Source organism: Myotis brandtii, unplaced genomic scaffold (assembly GCF_000412655.1).
Source record: "Myotis brandtii unplaced genomic scaffold, ASM41265v1 scaffold216, whole genome shotgun sequence".
Classification (NCBI taxonomy): domain Eukaryota; kingdom Metazoa; phylum Chordata; class Mammalia; order Chiroptera; family Vespertilionidae; genus Myotis; species Myotis brandtii.
The window spans coordinates 2,789,443-2,809,417 of NW_005358092.1; the positions used below are offsets into that span (position 1 = coordinate 2,789,443).

Here is a 19,975-nt window from a genome sequence, read left to right on the forward strand (position 1 = left end):
TGATAGCTGGTTGCAATCCTCCCCCCCCCCGCCCCCCACCCCCACAGGCCTAGTTAATTCTGGGAGCCCGAGAAGCCAGTGGCAGAGCTAAGCAGACAGCTGAGGAGGTGGAGCGAGCTGCTGAGAAGCTGGCATGTTCGGCTCTGAAATCTTGGGTGAAGCAGAGTTTCCCTCAGGCACCTAGGGTCCTGCTTCAGCTCTTGGTGTCTCGTCGAGCCTCTCCCCCACCCCTGGGTTACAGCTGCCTCCTGGAGAGTGGCAGAACCCCCTTAGACACAGCGACCCCCACGGGGCCTTCAGCTGTGCTCCCAGCAAGGGCAGCCCGCTCAGGGGGGGAGGGGCCCCTCCAGCTCTTGCCTTTGTCTTTCCTCCCCCCTCGGCCACATCAGGAGGACTCGGGGTGTGAAGGCCTCACAGGGGCTGGCAGATTGCGTCTCAACAACTGGACAGTCCCAAGCTCCTGGGCTGAGGCGTGGGGTAGATGCTCAGGGCAGGGCCGGTGTTGTCCCCGGCAGGATCCTGGTTCGAATGCCCAGGCCAGGCAGGGCTCTGTTCAAACCCTTGCCAGGTTATTCCTTCGCTGCATAACCTTAAACCAACAGCAAAACTCTCTGGGCCTCAGTTATCTTAGCTCTAAAAGTGATGACAGTAGTACTCAATGGGTGGAATTTTCGTGAGGATCAATCTAATTAAGGGAGGAGAGTTAACAATTACTCTATTTAACACAAAAATTACCTTAGAAGGTAATTCAGGTGACTGTTGAGCCCCTGACAGATGTGAAGAAGCCCCAGCAGCCTGCAGCAGGCCTATGAGACATCTCCTTCCTGAACCACCAACCTCACACGTGGCCCAGCTGCTCTACTCTGAGCACGTGCTGCATCCTGAGCCTGCGCCAGGCTGTGGCATCACGGGGTGCACACTGCAGGGCGTGCTCACACACACGGCGTTCGCACCCCTCCACCACAGACAGCAGGGCCACCCTCTCTCTGCCCCTCAGGCCCTGACCCTCAGAACAATCTCTTACTCCAGCAAGATCCCTCATAGCAAAAGCTCACAGCACCCACACATATTAGGCAGGCCAACAGCCCCTCAAGGCAAGAAGGCAATGACCAACTTGCCCAAGGTCACACATTAGGTCAGGAATGGAGTTGCAGCTTCTGAGCCTGGCTGCTCATCCACTGCCTGGTGCCTGTCACCTGGCATGGCCCCTGTGGGGAGACACTTAAGTGTGCTCAGAGGGGGGTGCACAGGCTCCCAGACACATGCTTGGAGCTCCCAGCACGTGGTACAAACACACACCCACAGAAAGCCGTGCAGTTAGGCATGTGCACACACACACACACACACACACACGTGCGCGCCCTGCCGGCAGCCCATCTGCACTCCTCCTCACATGCAGCATGCGGGCAGCGGAGTGAGATGCCTGGCGGCTCCTGAGATTCCCCCAGCAGGCAGGTGTACAGGGACATCTCCGGCCTATAAGTGAGGTCTAAAGCAAGCCCTACACCACAATGTGTTCTCTGCTCAGACCAACACAGGGATGGGGACCCAATCCAACTTTCTGCCCCCACTCTCTCCGGCTTCCTGCAGGGCAGCAGGTGGTGGAGAACCCCCTCGCCCAAGCCCAGGCCCGATTTCCACCGGAGCCCCTCTCCTCCCTCTTTCTTTTGTTGTTGTTGTTTCTTAGGGTTTTTTATGTTAATCCTCACCCAAGGATGTTTTTCCCATTGACTATTAGAGAGAATGGAAGGGAGGGGGAGAGACAGAGAGAAACATCGATCTGAGAGAGACACATTGATTGGTTGCCTCCCAGGAGGGGCTGGAGATTAAGCCTGCAACCGAGGTACATGCCCTTGACTGGAATTGAACACATAACCCTTCAGTCCATGGCTGACTCTCTAACCACTGAGTCAAACCAGCTAGGGCTCCTCTTTCAAGTAGACGCCCTTTCTTGTAGACTCCTCATCTACCCATCCCTGGTCTGTGTCCTCCCAGAAAGTAGCCCAGTAAGCACCACTTGGTGGAGGTGGTGGCCTCGAGTGCAGGTCCTGCTGCCCCATCCCCAGAATGCTGTCCCCATACGAAGCAAGGCAGGCAGGTCTCCACAATGCGGACCCACAGGCGGTGTGTTGCAAGGCGGCAGGACACTGCTGACCCTCGTACTCTAGAGAAATATGACGGGAATGTTCCCTGGGGAGCTGACTCTGCCTCCTTGGGCACCAGAGAAGTGACTCTTCAGGAAATATGGGCTTGAGCCCAGCACTTTCCAGCTCCTTGGCCCTCTGCCCATCGGCACACCTCCAACCAAAGGACTCCTTCCTTCCTCCAAAAGTCTCCCCCGCCTCACTAGGAAGGGGTGGCCTACATTAGGAAGCTGGGGGAGCAGCGGCTGCAGCAAGCACGGCCAGCTGCTGGGTAAATTAATGCCGTCCAGGAGGGCAGTCCCCACCCGGGGTGGAGAATGAGGGTGGAAAGAGTCAGGGGGTCCTGCCAGAAATATCTCCTGCCTCCAAGTCCCACCGCCTTGGAGCTCTGGGTGCTGGGCTTGCTCCCAGTCCTCATAGGACTTTCTGTCCTAATCCCAAGAAAAAGAGACCAGGGTCCTCCTTCACTGGGCTTTTCTGGGAGAACTTGGACTGGATGACAGGGTTCATGAGCTAAAAGCAGTCAAATGGGGAACTCCCTGAGAACACAGGCTGTGTGCTCCAACCCTTTGTTGCTCACAGTGTGGTCCATGGACCAGCAGCATGGGCTGACCTAGAACTTCTTGGAAATGCAGAATCTCAGGCTCCACCCCAGGCCTGAATCAGCATTTTAATGTCTTGGCTGGTGTGGCTCGGTGGCTAGAGCGTTGGCCCATGCACCAAAGAGTAGAGGGTTCAATTCTCAGTCAAGGGCACTTACCTGGGTTGCAGGTTTGATCCCCTGCCCCAGTTGGGGTGTGTGGGGGAAGCAACCAATCAATGTGTCTCACATCGATATTTCTCTCTCTCTCTCTCTCTCTCTCTCTCTCTCTCTCTCTCTCTCTCCATCCCTCCTACCCTCCATCCCTTCCACTCTCTCTAAAGATCAATAGAAAAAATATCCTCTGGTGAGGATTTTTTAAAAATCAGAATCAGCATTTTCACAAGATCCAGACAATTTGTATGCATATCTAAGTTTGAGAAGACTGGGCTCGATCACATCTCTCCCAGCCAATCCTGCACCTCCCAGGAGGTCATGCTGGTCAGTCTCTGGAAGCCAGTCACCAGGCAGGGAGTGGCAGGGACCTGGGCAGAGAGGTGAGGGTATTCACATTAGCACCTCCTTCCAGAAGCCTCTGGATGGGGAGAAGCTATCACCATAGCTGCAAACGCCTGTGTTCTTAGTCCTCATAACAACTCCCTGAGGTTAGCAGTACTATTAACACCATGTTATAGAGGGGGAAACTGAGGCACGGGAAGTTAGGTAACTTCCCTTAGGTTAGGTAATGGAAGAATACAGCTTTGGGCCCAAGTGATCGGTGGCAAAGCTCCTAACTCAGCTGCCTTTGCAGGTCTAGGTCTGTTCTGCCCCTGATCTGCCCACACACCGAGGTTCCTGATGTAGGAAGGAAAGGGCAGGGCAGGGCAGGGCAGGTGCAACCTTCCGCTTGTGCAGAATCTCACAGTAATGGCGTCTCCTCATTTGCTCTCTCACTGGAGCTGAGGAGACATGGGTTCTTGCCCCTCCCACTGATGGAGACGTGAGCTCTGTGCCCTGCTGCACTGAGATGCCACCGGGCCTCCCCCAGCTGCCCTCTGTCCGGAAATATCGCAGATGCAGCAGGGATAGCTCCAGGGGCCAAGATCTGGTCAAGGGAGTGGAGGGGGCTTTCTAGAAACCCTTCCGGTGGAGGGTTGAGTGCTGAGGTGAGGAGGGTGAGCTGGGAGCTCAGGAAGCCAGGGCTGGGAAGGTAGCGATGGAACAGGAGGCAGCAGTGAGAGCAGAAGGTTCCTTGTGCTCCTGCCGAGCTGAGTGAGTGTGGCGTCCCCTGGAGACGGGGGTGGGATCTGCTACCCCAGGAGTCACCTCACCTCAGCCCCATGGCGAGGAGCAGCCTGCCTGCTCTCATTCCCTGCAGACACTCGGGTTAGGACTGGGAGCCTGACCTCTCGGTGCCTGGGCCCCAGCCATCTCTCCCCCAGGTGGAGGTTAATCCTCTGAGTGGAGTGGGCTCAGACTCCAGCTGGAAACCACCAAGAAACCCACCACAGGCCTGGCATCCGTGCCCTTCCTCTGATGCTTCTGCCTGTCCATCCCCCCAAGTCAATTGTCCAAACCACGCAGCCGGCAAATGCTGATTGTGCCTGGACCTGGGGCTCCTGGCCCCTGAGACGGCGCGCTGGCCCTGCTGTGTGCACGCTGCCTGTCTCTCCCTTTGGTCAAGGCTCCTAGACTCAGGTTAAGGGTCCCCCTCAGCACCAGACTCACTGAACCTAGAAGCAAAAGGGGCCTTTGCCGCCTCCTCTGCACCTCCTTTGTTCTGCAGAGAGGTGAAGGCCACCGGCTAGTGAGAGGCAGGGCCGGGGTTGGAGCCACTTCACAGTGTCCTCCCCACCCCAGGAGGGCAGAGACCTGGGTGGTGGGATGCCCCAGGCGGAGCCCTGTGTGGCAGGGGCCATACAGAGCTGGGCTCTCCTCCTGCCGCCTCCACCCTGCGGTCAGGTCCTTTCAGGAAACATTCTCAATCTTTCCCTGCCGGTCATCCCCAAACACATGCTGCCAGCAGCGCGGAAGCCGGCTTTACATCTCTATATTTGTACTTGGAACAGACAAACCCTCCTGGTTCATTTTCAAATGCACTCCCCCTTCTCACCCCTGGCTTCCTGCACCTGGTTTCCTTGTGCAACGTTCCCAATCCCAGACAGACCCTCGGGGAAGCGGAACAGAAAAACCCCTCGTCACTCCTCATGAATGAGCTACGTGCTCACTGAGGCCCTGGATCTGGGCTCAGGGCCGGGCTGGCAGGGCCAGAGGAGGCCTGATCTGGGCGTTAGGAGGGAGGCCCTGAGCGGGGATAGACTGCCTCTGCTTACACTCCTTCTCCTCTCCCCACCCCAGAGGTCCCCAGATACCCCAACGTTACATAAATCCCTGCCCCCTCAGCATGCTGCCCACCCAGCCCAAAGCAGCCTCCCACCCAGGCTTTGGTACCTAGGAAATGGGACAGAGTTTGCCTATCTGAGCCCCAGACACAGCTTCCAGCCAAATCCCAAAGAAACCAGATCGGTTTCTTTCAAAACCTTCCTCCTTCTCCTGCCACCCCCGGCTGGCTTTCCTGGTCTCCCTCTTTGGCAGCGCCAGGGACTGTGCCGATGGGGAGGTGGGGTGGGAAGCGCAGGAAGCTGCTGTGGGTTTCCCTTCAGGCTGGACTTCCCCCGCCCATCTCCACGTGCTCAGCTGCCCTCCCCTCCCCCAGCTGGTGTAGTTATCTAAGCTGCAGAGTGTCAATCTGAGTCACAGCGAGGTGATGCCCAACATGCCATGACAGCCAGGAGCCAGCCTCCCCGCCATCACCCCTGAAACACAGACTGCACAGCTCAGGGGAAGACAAAGCAGCCGACCTGGAACTGAGTGGGAGGTCGGGACTCCTAGTCAGGCCCCCTATCTCTGCATCATCAAAATGGGCCTCGGGGCTGCGGAGAGCGTCCGTCCTGATCCCACTCAGGGACCCATGGCCCACTGGGTCGGGAAGCCAGGTCGGCATGCCTGGCTGCAGACCACCGACCCCCCTAAGCTAGGTCCACAGCCCCCACTAAGTCTCAGGGCCACTAGGAGCCAGGCCTGGGGTTTGCCAAGGAAGAGCTGCAAGGCTCTTCTCCCGCATCCACTCCCAGCCACGCCCCCACCAGGTGGCTTCCCCACAGCTCTATGGACCCATGTCCAGCGAGGGAAAGGCTCCTCCACAGCTTTGTCCAAGGACAGCTGCCTGAAGGCCACAGCTCCACACTGAAAAGGGGCGTCCTGAAAAGAGGCTGGGACCAGGAGGTCAATTCCTGTGCCCCAGACAGCTCAGCGCTCCAGCCTGCCACCCCCATGCTGAGCCACCCTGCTCTGTCCCAGCCCTGTCGCCAGCACCTCCTTTCCCACAGAACCCAACTTCCTCAGGCCGTCTGCTGAGCCAGGCATGCAGACGGCACAGGGCTCTTGGCTGTCTGTCCCCTTGCCGCAGGGACTGGTTTCTATGCCACACAGGCCTGTCATCTGGCACTGGCACTGCCCTCCTCACCCCTGCCTTTCCCTAGCTTCCCCCTCCCCAGCAGAATCCTAGCTCATGTCCTCAACACTGTGAGGTCAGTTCCCTGTGTCCTGTCTCTGTGGCCTGCCCAGATGCCCAAGCCTGAGCACTGCCCCAGCCCCAGCAACTGCCCCCAGGCAGGAGGCGGCAGCAGCTCTCCATGTGTGCAGGGCAGAGACCCAGCAAAGACAGGACCCAAGTCCCCATGCCCCAGCCACCCTGTACCCATGAATCCTTTATTTCTTCCCACCAGCGCACAGCACTCACCTTTCTCCACCCTGACCTCAAGCTCCTTAAACCAAGTAGCTGTGAGCCGTTCAATGAGCCCCTCCTGGGATTCCTGGAGAAATCCAGACAGCACAGCCAAGTGGAGCGCAGTGGGCACCGAGTCTCCAATCCACCGCGAGCCGGGACCTGGCACGCAGCAAACAGCCTGGGGAGGAGGAATGCCTGCCGCCGCTGCTGCCAAGGGGACGGGGCTGCTGGGTCAATAACAAACTGAGAGGGGAAGAGGGAGGGACAGAGGTAGACAGATCGAGAGGGGAAGCCAGGGGAGAGGAGGAGAGAGCACGCGCGAGCACAGAGACGGAGCAATGGAGTGACAGCTGGGGGTACATCTGTGATGACAGCGACAGTAGCACACACAGGCTAAGGCGCGCGCACACGGGCGCACACACACCACAGGCGCTCGCGGCGGCGGGGAGGGTAGCGCTCACCCTTGAAACGCTCACATTTCAGTGGAAAAAAAGGCCTGTGGATTAATCGCTCCCAACTCCAGAGAGGAGAAAGCTGTTTTCCCGTGTACCTCCATCTTCCTTCCCCGCGCTGTCCCCACTCTCCCCACCCCTGGCCGCGCCCCTTCTCAGCCTCTCGCCCTCTCCCCCTTCCCCTTTGGGGAAAGGGTGTGGTCAGGACCCAGCGGCAGAGAGGTCCCTGGGAAGCTAGGTCTGTCTCAGGTCAGAGACAGGTGGGGCGGCATCTCCCTTCCTGCCTGCGGAGAAGGAAAAACCCTTCTCTAGGTCCAGGGGGCATTTATTTCAGGCAGGTCATTGGAGGGCTCAGCGGGAGGCAACTGCCTGCTGTCCTCAGGAGAAGCCAGGAGCCTCCCAGCCAGGGTCACTGAGCCTCAGCAACCACAGAGCCAGGCTGTTCAGTGGAGCAAAATGTCAGACCTGCTGGCGCGGGTGGCAGGTGTCTGTGTGCCCTGGGGGAGGGAAGTGTGGTGTTCAGAGCTCAGCGGCCTCTTTACTAACCAGTCAGGACGATGCCGTTGGAGAAGCTGATATTCCAAGAGATGGCCAGTGTCCCGTCCAAAGGCAAAGGAAGCTGAGCCAGGGAGGAGCCTGCCTGGGAACTGACCCCTAAATGACCCTTCTCTGCAGTTCTTAACACTGGCCTGACAAGCAGATGGCAGACAGTGTGGCATGTTGGCAATGCCAGGGTTATGCGAGTATGCCTCTTCCATTCTGCATGCTTTCCTGGGGGACTCGCCATCAGAACTGAGGGTGGGGTTGAGAAACACCCCTTAACTCGGGACACTCCTGATAGGGCGCTTCTGCACCCTCCTTTCAGTCTGCTCTTCTGGGCAACACGGCAAGGGGGGGGGAGGGGAGGGGTGGGCTGCTGTTGCAGGAGGAGAGAGCATCTTTTACCTCCTGAGAAGTCCCCTCTCACCTACTCTGATGTCAGATGTCTTCAAGCTAAACGCCCCCATCTACCCCTAAACAGCTTCCCAATTCACAGCCCCAGAAAGTGTTTCCTTCCCTGAGGCTGGAATGAGCTCCTGAAAAACTCAACCTGAGCATGACCTCCTCTGTGAAGTGTCCCTGCTTAGTCCACAGCCTTGACCTTCTCCTCTGATCGATGGCCTTTCTTTGGGCCACCCTGTCGTTATCACAGAAAACGTATGGCAGCTTTCTGCGATTGGTTTGCCCACTTCCCCATGCTGTGAGCAGTTCTAGAAGAGAGCCTCTGCCTCACCCCGCCCAGAGCTGATGGGGAATGGAAGGAAGAGCCCAAGCCCGGGTCCCAGAGGACGGGCACAGAGTCCAACTCCGCTGCTCAGTAACTAGCTCAGGGGTTTTCAACCTTTTTCATGGCACACATTAACTACTAAAACAAACTAGTTACTAAAATCCTGAGGCACACCAAAAAATATGGCTTTCATCGATCTGACCAAAAAATAGGTATAATTTTGATTCATTCATACTGAACAGCTACTGTTGTGTTGGCTGCCGTCATTTTTTTTTTGACAATCTAAGGGAAAAGAGGCCAGTGCCCCTGACTAAACAGCCAGGTATTGCATGATTTACATATTTTTGTGGCACACTAGTGTGCCTCTTGTGCCTCTTGTGGCACACTGGTTAAAAATGCCTGAACTGGCTAATAACTGGTTAATTAATTGACAGCCCTGGGCCTCAGTTTCCTGCCTATAGAATGGGAGTAGAGTGATTGAGATGTCTGGTTTCCCTTCTGGCAATGGCGCTCTATCATCCAAGATTTCACGGAGCAGCTGCAGACTTCCCAGCCTGTATCAGGAGAGGTGGCCCCTCCTCACCCCAATATCTGCAGGCTTGGTTATCTAGGCAGAGGAGAAGGGAGGACAAAATAGGTATGAGAGCTAGTGGGTAAAAGCTGAGTTTCTGACTCCTTGGGTGTCGGGCCCCTGACAGGGATCATTTGGGGGGGGGGGGTGCATGAGTGTGTGTGTGCACAGCTGTTTTGTTTTGCTTTCTGTGATGACAAAGCAGACCGAGGTGACAGCCAGGATAAAGAGCAAAGAGGTTCATCTTGATAAGCCTTCTGCCGTCTGTGGCCTTATTGAGGCTCTTTGTTAGGTTGTCTGCCAGCCAAGGGGATCTTAAAGAAATGCTGCTTTGGAACAGAGCAGGAGATTGTGGAGAAGCAGATGAGAGAAAGGAGGGAGAAGGGCAGGCTGGGCTAAGGCGAAGAGAAAAGGGTCTGATTTCTCCTCTATCAGGGGATCAAGGTCAGGGTCTAAAACAAGGGCCCACATACAGAGGCATGAGGTGGGGTTGGTCTCTGTCTCTCTTTTTTTTAATCTTTATTGTTGAGAGTATTACAGATGTCCTCCTTATTTCTCCCATTGTCCCCCTGCACCAGTGCCTGCCCCACCCCAGGTCTTCACCACCCTGTTGTCTGTGTCCATAGGTAATGCATATATGCACATAAGATCCTTGGTTAATCTCTTCCCACACCCCCCTCACCCCTTCTTTCTGAGATTCATCCGTCTGTTCCATGTTTCCATGCCTCTGATTCTATTTTATTCATCCATTTATTCTGTTCAATAGATTTCTTATTCATTTATTTTTAGATTCAATTGTTGATAGATATGTATTTATTGCCATTTTATTGTTCATATTTTTTATCTTTTTTTCTTCTTCTTCCTCTTCTTAAAGAATACCCTTCAACATTTCATGTAATACTGGTTTGATGGTGATGAACGCCTTTAGCTTTTTCTTATCTGTAAAGCTGACTCTCAATTCTAAATGATAACTTTGCTGGGTAGAGTAATCTTGGTTGTAGGTCCTTGCTATTCATCACTGAATGTTTCTTGCCACTCCCTTCTGGCCTGCAAAGTTTCTGTTGAGAAATCAGCTGACAGTCATATGGGCACTCCCTTGTAGGTAACTAACTGCTTTTCTCTTGCTGCTTTGTCTTTAGCTCTTGGCATTTTAATTATGATGTGTCTTGGTGTAGGCCTCTTTGGGTTCCTCTTGTTTGGGACTCTCTGTGCTTCCTGAACTTATAAGTCTATTTCTTTCACCAGGTAGGGGAAGTTTTCTGTCATTATTTCTTTAAATAAGTTTTTAATATCTTGCTCTCTTCTTCTTCTTCTGGCACCCCCATAATGCAAATGTTGGTGCACTTGAAATTGTTCTAGAGGCTCCTTTAGTATAACTATCTTCATATTCTTGAATTCTTATTTCTTTTTGCTCTTCTGATTGAGTGTTTTTTGCTTTCTCATATTCCAAATCATTGACTTGATTCTCAGAATCCTCTGCTGTTGAATCCCTGTAAATTATTTTTTTAGTTAGTGTATGCTTAATTTCTGAATCGTCCTTTTTCCTGTCTTTGACATTCTCACTAAGATCCTTAAAAGTCTCACTAAGTCCCTTGAAGCTCTCTTGAATCCCTTGAAGCTCTGATTAAGTCCCTTGAATCTCTCAGTAAGATCCTTGATTAACCTTATAACCATGTATTTGAACTCTGTATTCAATAGTTTGCTTGCTTCCATTTCTTTCATTGGTGACATGTTTCTTTTTCTCCTAATTTTGGCTGCTTCCCTGTGTTTGTTTCTATGCATTAGGTAGAGCTGTTATGTCTCCTGGAATTGCTAAAGTGGCCTTGTGTAGTAGGTCTCCTGTAGGGCCCAGTGGCTCAGCCTCCCCATTAACCTGAGCTGGACACTCTAGGTGTGCCCCTGTGTGGTCTGTGTGTATAGTCTTATTGTAGTTGAGTCTTTTTTTTAAAAAAATTTGTTTTATTGCTTAAAGTATTACAAAGAGTATTACATATGTCTCCTTTTGTAGTTCAGTATTGATTGCTATTGGCATCACTGGGAGGAATTGATCTCCAGGCCAATTGGTTGTGAGGACCAGCTGCAACTACAGTGGAAGAGCAGCTGTACAGGACATCCCTATGGAGCAGGACTTGCTTCAGTGGGGCTTTGGTGCTCACTGAGTCTGTCCTTGAGTGTGCTGCTTGTGGATGTGTAGAGTTATAATCTGGTATGGTTTTAAGCTGTCCACCAGGTGCACTGGCTCTGAGGCCTCTTGGGAGTGCAAAGTCAGCCACTGCCTGGGGCCACCTGGTAGGAGCTACAGAGAGATCTAAAGATGGCTGCTACTTGTATTGGGCTAAGAAGTGCCCAGGTGAGGCCCAGCTGTGCAGCAAGGCAGGCTGGTGGTAGTACCAGGTCATGAGCCTTTTATTGATAAGTTTTGGGGCACGCTGATACCAGATGCTGCTTGTTTGAGAGATTTTAGGAAAGTCTGAAGCATGAATCAGGACAGGCCATTCATATGGCAAAGCCATTGCAAACAGCTTGTGTGGGGCTGCAAATTGGATGGGGCAGGTTCTCGGGGAATCCAGGGCGAAACGAACAATGTGGGCCATGCTGGTGAAAACTCAGATATGGCTTCCAGTTAGCTCTGTGATGGAGGAGGTCCCAGCACAGGAAGAATAACCCCTGTGAGCACCCCTGTCTGGGAGAAAGCCATCCCTGAGTTCCTGCCACATGCCAGACAGTCCAGTTCCTCCATATATCCCTGGATTCCTTCAAAGCCACCAGGCACTGGAGCTCAGAGGAAATGGGCCTTTTAAGAGGAACACCTGGGTCTCCAGCAGCCTCCATGTCACTCAGCCACAATGCCTGCTGGTTTTTACAGCCTGGAGTTATGAGGACTTCTCTTCCCAGCTCTGGAACCCTGGGGTGGGGGTCTGGGGTGGGGCTGGGACTTCCTGCTTCTCATGGTAGGCCTTGGAGATATCTCTCCCGATTAAAGAAACACCACACATGGGTGTCGGAACAGCCCGTTCTACAAATTCCAAGGTCTCAATGTGCTTTCTTCTTTACTTCTCTAGTTGTAGGACTTCCATTCAGCCAGATTTCAGGTGGTTATGAATGATAGTTGCTCTGTATTTTAGCTGTAATTTTGATGTGGTTGTGGAAGGCAGCGTGTACCAACATTTAACTACGCCACCATCTTGGTTCTCTTGGGGGTGGTCTCTTAATAATCCATGAGGGTTGGGGGGAAGCCACCCTAAAAGGCTAAGTGCCACTCATTCCCTGTGCCCCTTTGCTTGGATTTCTCTCTTCACCATGAGTTAGTTCTGAGCCTGCCTGCGAACAGTGTCATGAGGTATTACCGCCTGCACACAGTAGGCTTATTAGGAAGTGCTGGGAGGAGGGCAGCCAGACTAGTGCTCCCCCAGGTGAAGGTCCACTGAGGCTCTGACAATAGCCAACCACCCAAGGTAGCAATCAAATGGACCATAACAAGAACCCAAGCTGCCCTGGTGAGTCTCCCAAGGGAGAAGGCTGGGCTTCCTCAGTGTCTGGGGTGGAAAAGCAGGATTCCTTCAGGAGTTGAACAGAATATTTGAAATGATTAAAGCCAAGGGCACAGCTGTTGGACATGGCAGGACACAGTCGATTTGTTGTTAAGGATGTGCCCATGTTCATCCTTCACAACAACTCAATCTCTAGGACCTCAAGCCCAACATCTGTGAGAGGGCAGGGCTCTGTATGGCAAAAGGGAGTTCAGCAAGATCTTGAACCCCAGAGGCAAGGGACAAAGAGATCTCGTAGAATTTGCTTCCCATTCAAGTGGCTGACACATAGAATTCACAAGTATTTCTTTATTGCACCCCATTATGTGCTAGGTACTATTTATTCTAGGTGCTAGGGATCAGAACTCAACCCCCTTGCCTGCTACTAGACATTCTAATGGTGTGAGACTGACAATAAATGAGAATATAAATAAACCATGTTGCTTAGACAATAAAGAGTAGCCCTGGCTGGGTGGCTCAGTTGATTGGAGAGTCGTGCCATACACCAAAAAATTGCAGGTTCCACTCCTGGTCGAGCCACATATCTAGGTTTCAGATTTGATTCCCCAGTCGGGGTATGTAGGGGAGGCAACTGATCGATGTTTCTCTTTCACATCAATGTTTTCTTTCTCTCTCCCTCTCTCTCCTCCTCCTCTCTCAAATCAATAAACATATCCTTGGGTGAGGATTTTAAAAAAGAAATAAAGAAAAAGAAAAGGAGTGATGAGGTAGAGAATGAATGGCCAAGGGGAGGAATGCTCTATCCTGGGAGGTCAGGGAAGGCCTCTCTAAGACATGATGTTTGGGCTGAGATCTGATGAAAGAAGGAACCAGCCATGTAAAGTTTTAGGGGAAGAGCATTCCAAGGAGACAGAACAGCTGATACAATGCCCCGAGTGGGACAAGCTTAGCATGTTTAAGGGAGAAGTGATTCCCATTGAAATCAGAGACATCAGCAGGGCCAGCTTCTTACGAGTCTTGTAGGCAATATCAGAGGAGTTTAGATATTGTTTAAAGAGCAGTGGGAAGGCATTGGAAGGTTTTAAGCAAGGGAGTGACATGATTTGATCTTCAGAAAGAGCACTCTCATGACTTTGTGAAGAACAGATCATGAAGGAAGGGAAACCACTTAGGGGTTAATTACATTAATCCAAGTGAGAGAGATGATGGTTTGGCCCAGACTGGTAGCAGGGGAGGGGGAGAGAAATGGACAGACAGACTAAGGAAGTTTTGGAATAAGATCTATAGAACTCAGATGGGATGGGGAAACATGGTAACAATCAGGTGGAGAATGTGCCCTCCAAATGGGGAAATCTCAAGGAGGGTCAAGTTTTAGGAGGAAACCCCAGACATGCAAAGTTTGAAGTGACTCCAGGGGAGATGTCAGGAGGCTGTTGGAATGTCCTAAATTCTGCAAAGGATACCCAGATGCGCAGAACCCAGAGCCTACTTTGGAGGAGCTTATTGTCCAGCTGTGAGATGGAACCTAGTGGGGGAGAATCTGCCCTGTGCCCCACTCCTTCCTTTTCTACCCAAGAGCCTCAAAGACCTGTTTCATTAGGGAAAAATTAACCCCACCCTCTGAGACTCCCTCTGTTAGAATCATGGAATCTCTTCCAGCTCAGAAATGTCATGATTCTATGAGACCTGGCACCGACCAATGGGTAGAGAGTCAGTCTCGTTCTAGGAATAGTCTGAGAGTTCTTTGACCACAAGGGCCAAGGGCCAGGGTAAATAAGCTTTCCTAAATCCCCCAGATCCTGTTATTCTGAGTATTAGGCACTCCCCTCTGAGAATTTTTAGAGGAGGTTCCTCTTTTTTCACTCAGCCTTTTTCTTCAGGTGAAAGAAAATCTATCTAAAAGGAGTATCAAGAGTGGTCTTAAAAGGAAGAATAAGGGGGGAGTGATTGAGGTCCACCCGCAGCCTCAAAGGAGAGAGAGATGTGAGAGGGAGGAGGGGCATGGCAACCAGGGCTGCTGATCACACCTGCTGTGTCTGTCCCTCTCATGAACCAAGAAGTGGGTCTACTGTCCCCTTCATTTCTATGCCTTTCAACCACCTGGGCCTTGAAGCAACAAAGAAGCCCCCATAGAATTCAAATGTTTCCACATCATAGGACCTGGTCAAGCAGGCTGGCCAGAGCTCCAGCCTCAGAACTGCCATGGGAGTTGCAGGGAGGGGAGGGGCTCACAGGGCTTGGTGGCTTCATCTGTAAACGCAGAGCCCTGGAATCGCACTGTCCAATATGATGGCCACCAGCTATGTAGCTATTTCAATTTAAATTAATTAAAATTAAATAAAAAATTTAAGACTCAGGTCCTCAATCACGGTAGCCACATTTCAAGGGCTCAAAAGCCACATGTGACAAGTGGCTACTGTGTGGAACAATTCAGATCTAGAACAGCTTCATCATCTCCAAAAGTGCAGCCAGACAGTGATGGTTTACAACAGTGGTTCCCACGATATGGTCCCTGGGCAGCAGCGACAGCCCTGGGAGCACTTTAGAAATGCAAATGCTCAGGCCCCACCCAAATGAGAGACTCTGGGGAGGGGTTTTAACAAACCTTCCAGGTGATTCTGATGCTGAAGCCAGAAAATCAAGGCTCCAGTGCAACCCAGGGCTGGGATCTGGCCCCTGACCCTTCCCTGCTCTCTCCCTTTTCCCCCATCACATTTCTTCAGGATTATTTCATATTGAAAAAACAAAAGGATACGATTCTGTATATCTGTGCTATATTGGAGGTCCAGTCCACTTCAGAAGAGCCCCCTGAGTCTCCGGGGGTCAGAATGGTTGTAATGGAAAATCGCTCCAATGAATGTCACTGGGGTGACTGCAGAATGTCTCATGAAAACAGCCTATGGCTAGGACCCCAGGTGTGTTCCCATTTTACAGATGAGGGAACCGAAGCCTCTCACTCTTCCCGACCACCAGGACTGAGTCAGGCCTAGGGAATATCGAGGTTAAGAGCCTCGGAGACAGACGTGTCCTGGTTCTGTACCTAGGGGCCAGGTGATTGGGTGAGCGTGTACTCTCTGTAAGCCTGTTTCCTCCACTGTGAAGCCTGAATAATAATAGAACTGGTCTGCCGTGTGGATGAAACAAGCTCACGGACATAAGCGTCCCTGGCACTCAACACGTTTTCGATATTATTATACCAGGCAGTAGGAAGTCGGCCTAGTTTTCAAATTCTTTTTCAATATAAGCTGCTTTTCTTCTATTCTGTGGCCCTGAATTTCTCTTAGGATGTGAGCACCAGCTTGTGTTCCCTACACCTATTTGGGAACCAAAGAGGCATGGTGGCCCTTGTAAGTGGCATCATCAAAAGAGTAGTTTTTGCAGATTGGACGGTCTCTAGCTTTCTGGGTACAAGAGAGGTTGTTAGGTCAGGCTGGGAACTAGGAGGCCCCGTGAGCTACCCAACCCACAGTGGCCCAGAGTTCCACCACTTTGGGTCACATGACCTGAGCCAATGGCTCAGTCTCTCAGCCTCTACCTTTCCATCGGTGGGAAAGGGGGAATGGTCTGCCCAGTGCACCTGCCCTGAGTCCCCGAGATCCGAGGATGAATGCCATCCTCACCGTTCTCTAGAACTCAGGCCTCACCTTTCTCTTAGACCGTTTTCTGGCATCGTCCTCTGCGGAGAGACAGAAGCCACCAGTCTCTTCCTTTCTCCCTCCCCCACACCCAGGAACCTCGGTCCGCATGCTGCCGTCTGACTCAGCTCTCCCCACCCCTTCTCTGCCCTGGTGCTCCCTCTCCCCTCAGTTCCTGTGGATGCACCCCCTCTCTTTAACTGTAATCTATTTTTCCTCTCACTGCCTCTTCCCTCCTACCACCCCCTCCCCCCAAAACAGCGGTGGGCATCCAAATGAGGCTGGACTTCCTGCAGCGCACGTTCTGGGCAGCCACGCAGCAGGTGGGTGTGATGGAGGTCAGTTCAGGGTCAGAGGGCTCCCCACATTTCCACGGTGATGAGGGGCTGGCACTGTCAGACCCACTCCCCCGGCTGCCCCACTGCCTCTCAGCCCGCCTGCTAGGCCTCTGTCAGTCCTCCTGGATCTCTCCTTTGCCTTTCTCAGCTCCTGGAGCTCTGCCTGCAGCCTCAGTCTCTGGTCCCAGCCTTCCCCACCCAGTGCTCTCTCTCAGCTTAGACCTGGGGCAAAGGGCAGGACACCGCATCCCCTGAACTGTCGGTCACTAGTCCCTGCTGCTCAGATCCCCCACACAGCAGGGTAAGGAAACTGCCCTCCTCAGTGCCCCCCGCCAAGATCCAAGCCCAGTCTGTGGCCCACCGGCTCTGAGCTGGGCCTTACCACAGCCTCTCCCACCCAACCCTTCCTCTCCTGCCTCTGCTCCCCCTGGGCTGCACAGGGCTCCTCACTATCCTCCACAAGCTCCTCCAGCCCCGAATCTGCCCCTGACACTGAGCCTCCTCTGCTCCATGGCCCCCCTTCACTTGTTGCTGCGTCCCCACTTTGAGCAAGTGTAGGGACCAGAGAATGAAGATGGAAGGAATGGGAGGGGGAAGGAGCACCAGCCCAGTAGCCTGGGATCAGCCACCACATGGAGCAGGATGACAAAGAGCAGTAGGCGGCCACCCATGAGGCCTCCAGCAATAGGGCCCCCCTTCTCCTCGGCCACAGCTGCAGGGCCATGGCTCCCTCCGGGAAGGCTGACCCAGCCAGCAAGGATCCTGCTTCAGTGCCCTGCCCACTACCGCACACCGCCATACACACACACACACACACATCAAATACATGCACACACACACACACACACCACACATATACCACACATGGACACACACCAAACATAGATACCATAGACACACATGTGCATGTACCACTAGTATACCATAAACACACATCCGCCAGTCCCCACACATCAACACACAACACAGATGTACAACGCACATAGCACTCCCACACTCACGCGCCAAATACCTACCACACACACACAAGGGCATACCCGACTGACAATTTCTCTTCCTTCCAGTGCAGTGCGGGGGATGGGCCGTGCCCAAAGAGCTGCCAGGACGGTGTAAGTTCTTCCCAGTGTGAAGAGGGGGGAGTGGGAGCCATGGGCCCCGCACCCCAGTCCTCTGGATGAGCCAGCGCCCTCCCTCCCCAGTGCCCTTCTTTCCTGCAGTGCTGGGCTCCATGAAGGGACCTTCTCACTAGTCATGGCAGCCTGCCTTCCCAAATGCCAGGCCAGGCAGAGGACCCAGGGGGCCGGGGCAGGGCCAGAGCTCACCTCCCTCTGGGTTTCTCCTCAGGACCTGGACTGCTTCATCGTGGACAACAATGGGTTCATTCTGATCTCAGAGCGACCACAGGAGGTAAGATGCTGGGAAGTGGGGGTAGGAGTAAGCCGAGTCCTCCAGTAGCCATGTCTTAGGAGAAAGGGCTGATGGCCCCAGGAAGCAATCTTGCTTTAGAGCCCATTAGAGTGAAAGGTCTGCAGAAAATGGGATCGTCTCTTAAACCCAAAATCGCCGTGGGAGTTGCAGGGTGAAGCGGCTCCCATTAGCCGTGCCTCAGTTTCCTCCTCTCTAAGATGAGGGGGCTGCACCACACGATGTCTAAGGCCCCAGATTCTCGGTGCCTGGGGTATCGGCAGAGCTGGGGAAGCAGGCGGGGGTGCCGAGGCCGTGGCCATTATATTTAAAAAGATTACAAAATTCAGGCTCCTTTCAACTCAGATGGTCATAGGAAATATTCTTGATTTTGTAACGATTCAGGCCTTCTCCCGGAGTTGGTTGGAAATTGTCCACATAATGAGGAGAGGCTCAGCCCAGCTACCTCTTGGGTCCGTGGCTGTCATTGAGGGCATGGCCTCAGAGGGACCTCCTCCCAGAGTCCTACGCTCTCTCCCAATGCTCATTACTCACCCCTTTGTCGAATTCCCCTCCCCGCTTGTCCACCCAGGCTGCTATAGCAATTACAGGCTGGGGGCTTATAAACAGGGAACTTGTTGCTCACAGTCCTGGAGGCAGAAAGGGAACTTGTTGCTCGCAGTCCTGGAGGCAGAAATCCGAGGTCAGGAGTCAGGATGGTTGAATGAGGGCCCTCGTCCGGGTCTCAAACTTCTCATCGCATCCTCATGTGGAAGAAGGGACAGGGGAGCTCTCTGGCTCTCCTTTGTAGGGCACTGAAACCAGTTCTGAGGGCTCTGCCCTCGTGGCCTGAGCGCCTCCCAAAGGTTCCACCTTTGACCATCACCTTGGAGGTTAGGTTTCAACATGTGAATTTGGGGGACACCTTCAGACCATAGGCCCTCCCCTTCTACCTTCCTGGGGCCCAGAGGGCCAAATCTTCCTCATTTTGTGCTGTCTTCCTGCCTGGCCCTCCCTCATGGACAGTTCTATTCCAGCCCTGCGCCTCGGTGTGCCAGCGGGGAACAGGAATGGAGGTGGCCCTTCTCGTGTCGCAGCCCGGCTCACACGTATAACCTCCCCCGCCTGTGATGGCTCCTCGGACCCCGCTCGTGCTCACAAAGACGAAAGAGAAGGTGCAATCATAATTTCGTTTTGCCAAGCCCAAAACTGGGCCCCGATATTAATTATGTAGCCAGGAATCAAACTAAAAGGAAGCCTATTCAAACCTGAGCCCAACCTGAATAGCTTCCCATGAAATATTTCCTTGAAACAAGCCAGAAGCATTGAAAAATCCTCCAAGCTGAACCTCAATGGGAGGGAAATAGTATTGGGTCCAGAGTGAGCTTCGCCCCTGACTAGCTATGTGATTGGGTGAAGCAGCTCCCATTAGCCGTGCCTCAGTTTCCTCCTCCCTAAAATGAGGGGGCTGCACCACACCATGTCTAAGGCCCCAGATTCTCGGTGCCTGGGGTATCGGCAGAGCTGGGGAAGCAGGCGGGGGTGCCGAGGCCGTGACCATGGCTGTGTCTGTGCTCTGGCCTCAGAGTCCAAAGAAGTCGTGAGAACATGGCAGGAACCAGGGCATAGGAAGGAGATGTGGGAAAGAGGGCAGCTGAGGAAGGGGCACCAGTGGGTGATGGAATCCAACTCCTTGAGGAGAGGTTTTGAATGGCCCGCTCCTGCGGAGCCTGTCTCGGCAGCAGGAGTGAAGAAGCAGAGGGTTTTGTCCATTTTCCTCTTTCAGGAGTTGAGGGCCAGCTGACATCATGGCGTCTTTTGCCGGACGCGAACTGCCACCCATCCCTTGCGCGGCCTTTCCTCCTGTCCCTTTCATGCCCCCTCTTGGCCTTGCCACTCTTCCCTGGACAGAGCCCAGTTTATTCCGTATTTCTCAATTGCTCTGAGGGGAATGGGTGATCACAGAAATGAAACCAGTGGTTGGAAAGAGGCTTTGGGCCTAGCTAGTGCTCTCAATCATTCATGCCCTGACCCCTGTGCCCTGGGGAACTGAGAGGGCACCTCTGCAGGTCCCCATGGTGTTGGCTTTCAAGCGCCAGAGTTTCAGAGACAGTATTTCTCAATTGCTCCGAGGGGAATGGGTGATGACAGAAATGAAACCAGTGGTTGGAAAGAGGCTTTTGGCCTAGCTAGTGCTCTCAATCATTCATGCGCTGACCCCTGCGCCCTGGGAACTGAGAGGGCACCTCTGCAGGTCCCCGTGGTGTTGGCTTTCAAGCGCCAGAGTTTCAGAGAGAGTGCGG

General features: G+C 53.3%; 2 protein-coding genes across 5 annotated transcripts in view; one reads left to right on the plus strand and one right to left on the minus strand.

Annotated features, from left to right (window-relative positions):
• The window catches only part of LRTM2 (leucine-rich repeats and transmembrane domains 2), an 18,536-nt gene extending 11,370 nt beyond the window's left edge, over positions 1-7,166 (minus strand). Inside the window, exon 1 of the mRNA XM_005865918.2 lies at positions 6,527-7,166. The gene's annotated coding sequence lies outside the window, so the exon portion shown is untranslated. The remainder of the gene's footprint in view (positions 1-6,526) is intronic.
• Positions 1-19,975, plus strand: part of CACNA2D4 (calcium channel, voltage-dependent, alpha 2/delta subunit 4) — a 118,875-nt gene that overhangs the window by 82,856 nt on the left and 16,044 nt on the right. For all 4 annotated transcript variants that reach the window (XM_005865963.2, XM_014539426.1, XM_014539427.1 and 1 more), the window contains 3 exons: positions 16,192-16,253; positions 17,333-17,377; positions 17,613-17,675. In XM_005865963.2, the coding sequence (XP_005866025.1) occupies positions 16,192-16,253; positions 17,333-17,377; positions 17,613-17,675 (170 nt within the window). The remainder of the gene's footprint in view (positions 1-16,191; positions 16,254-17,332; positions 17,378-17,612; positions 17,676-19,975) is intronic.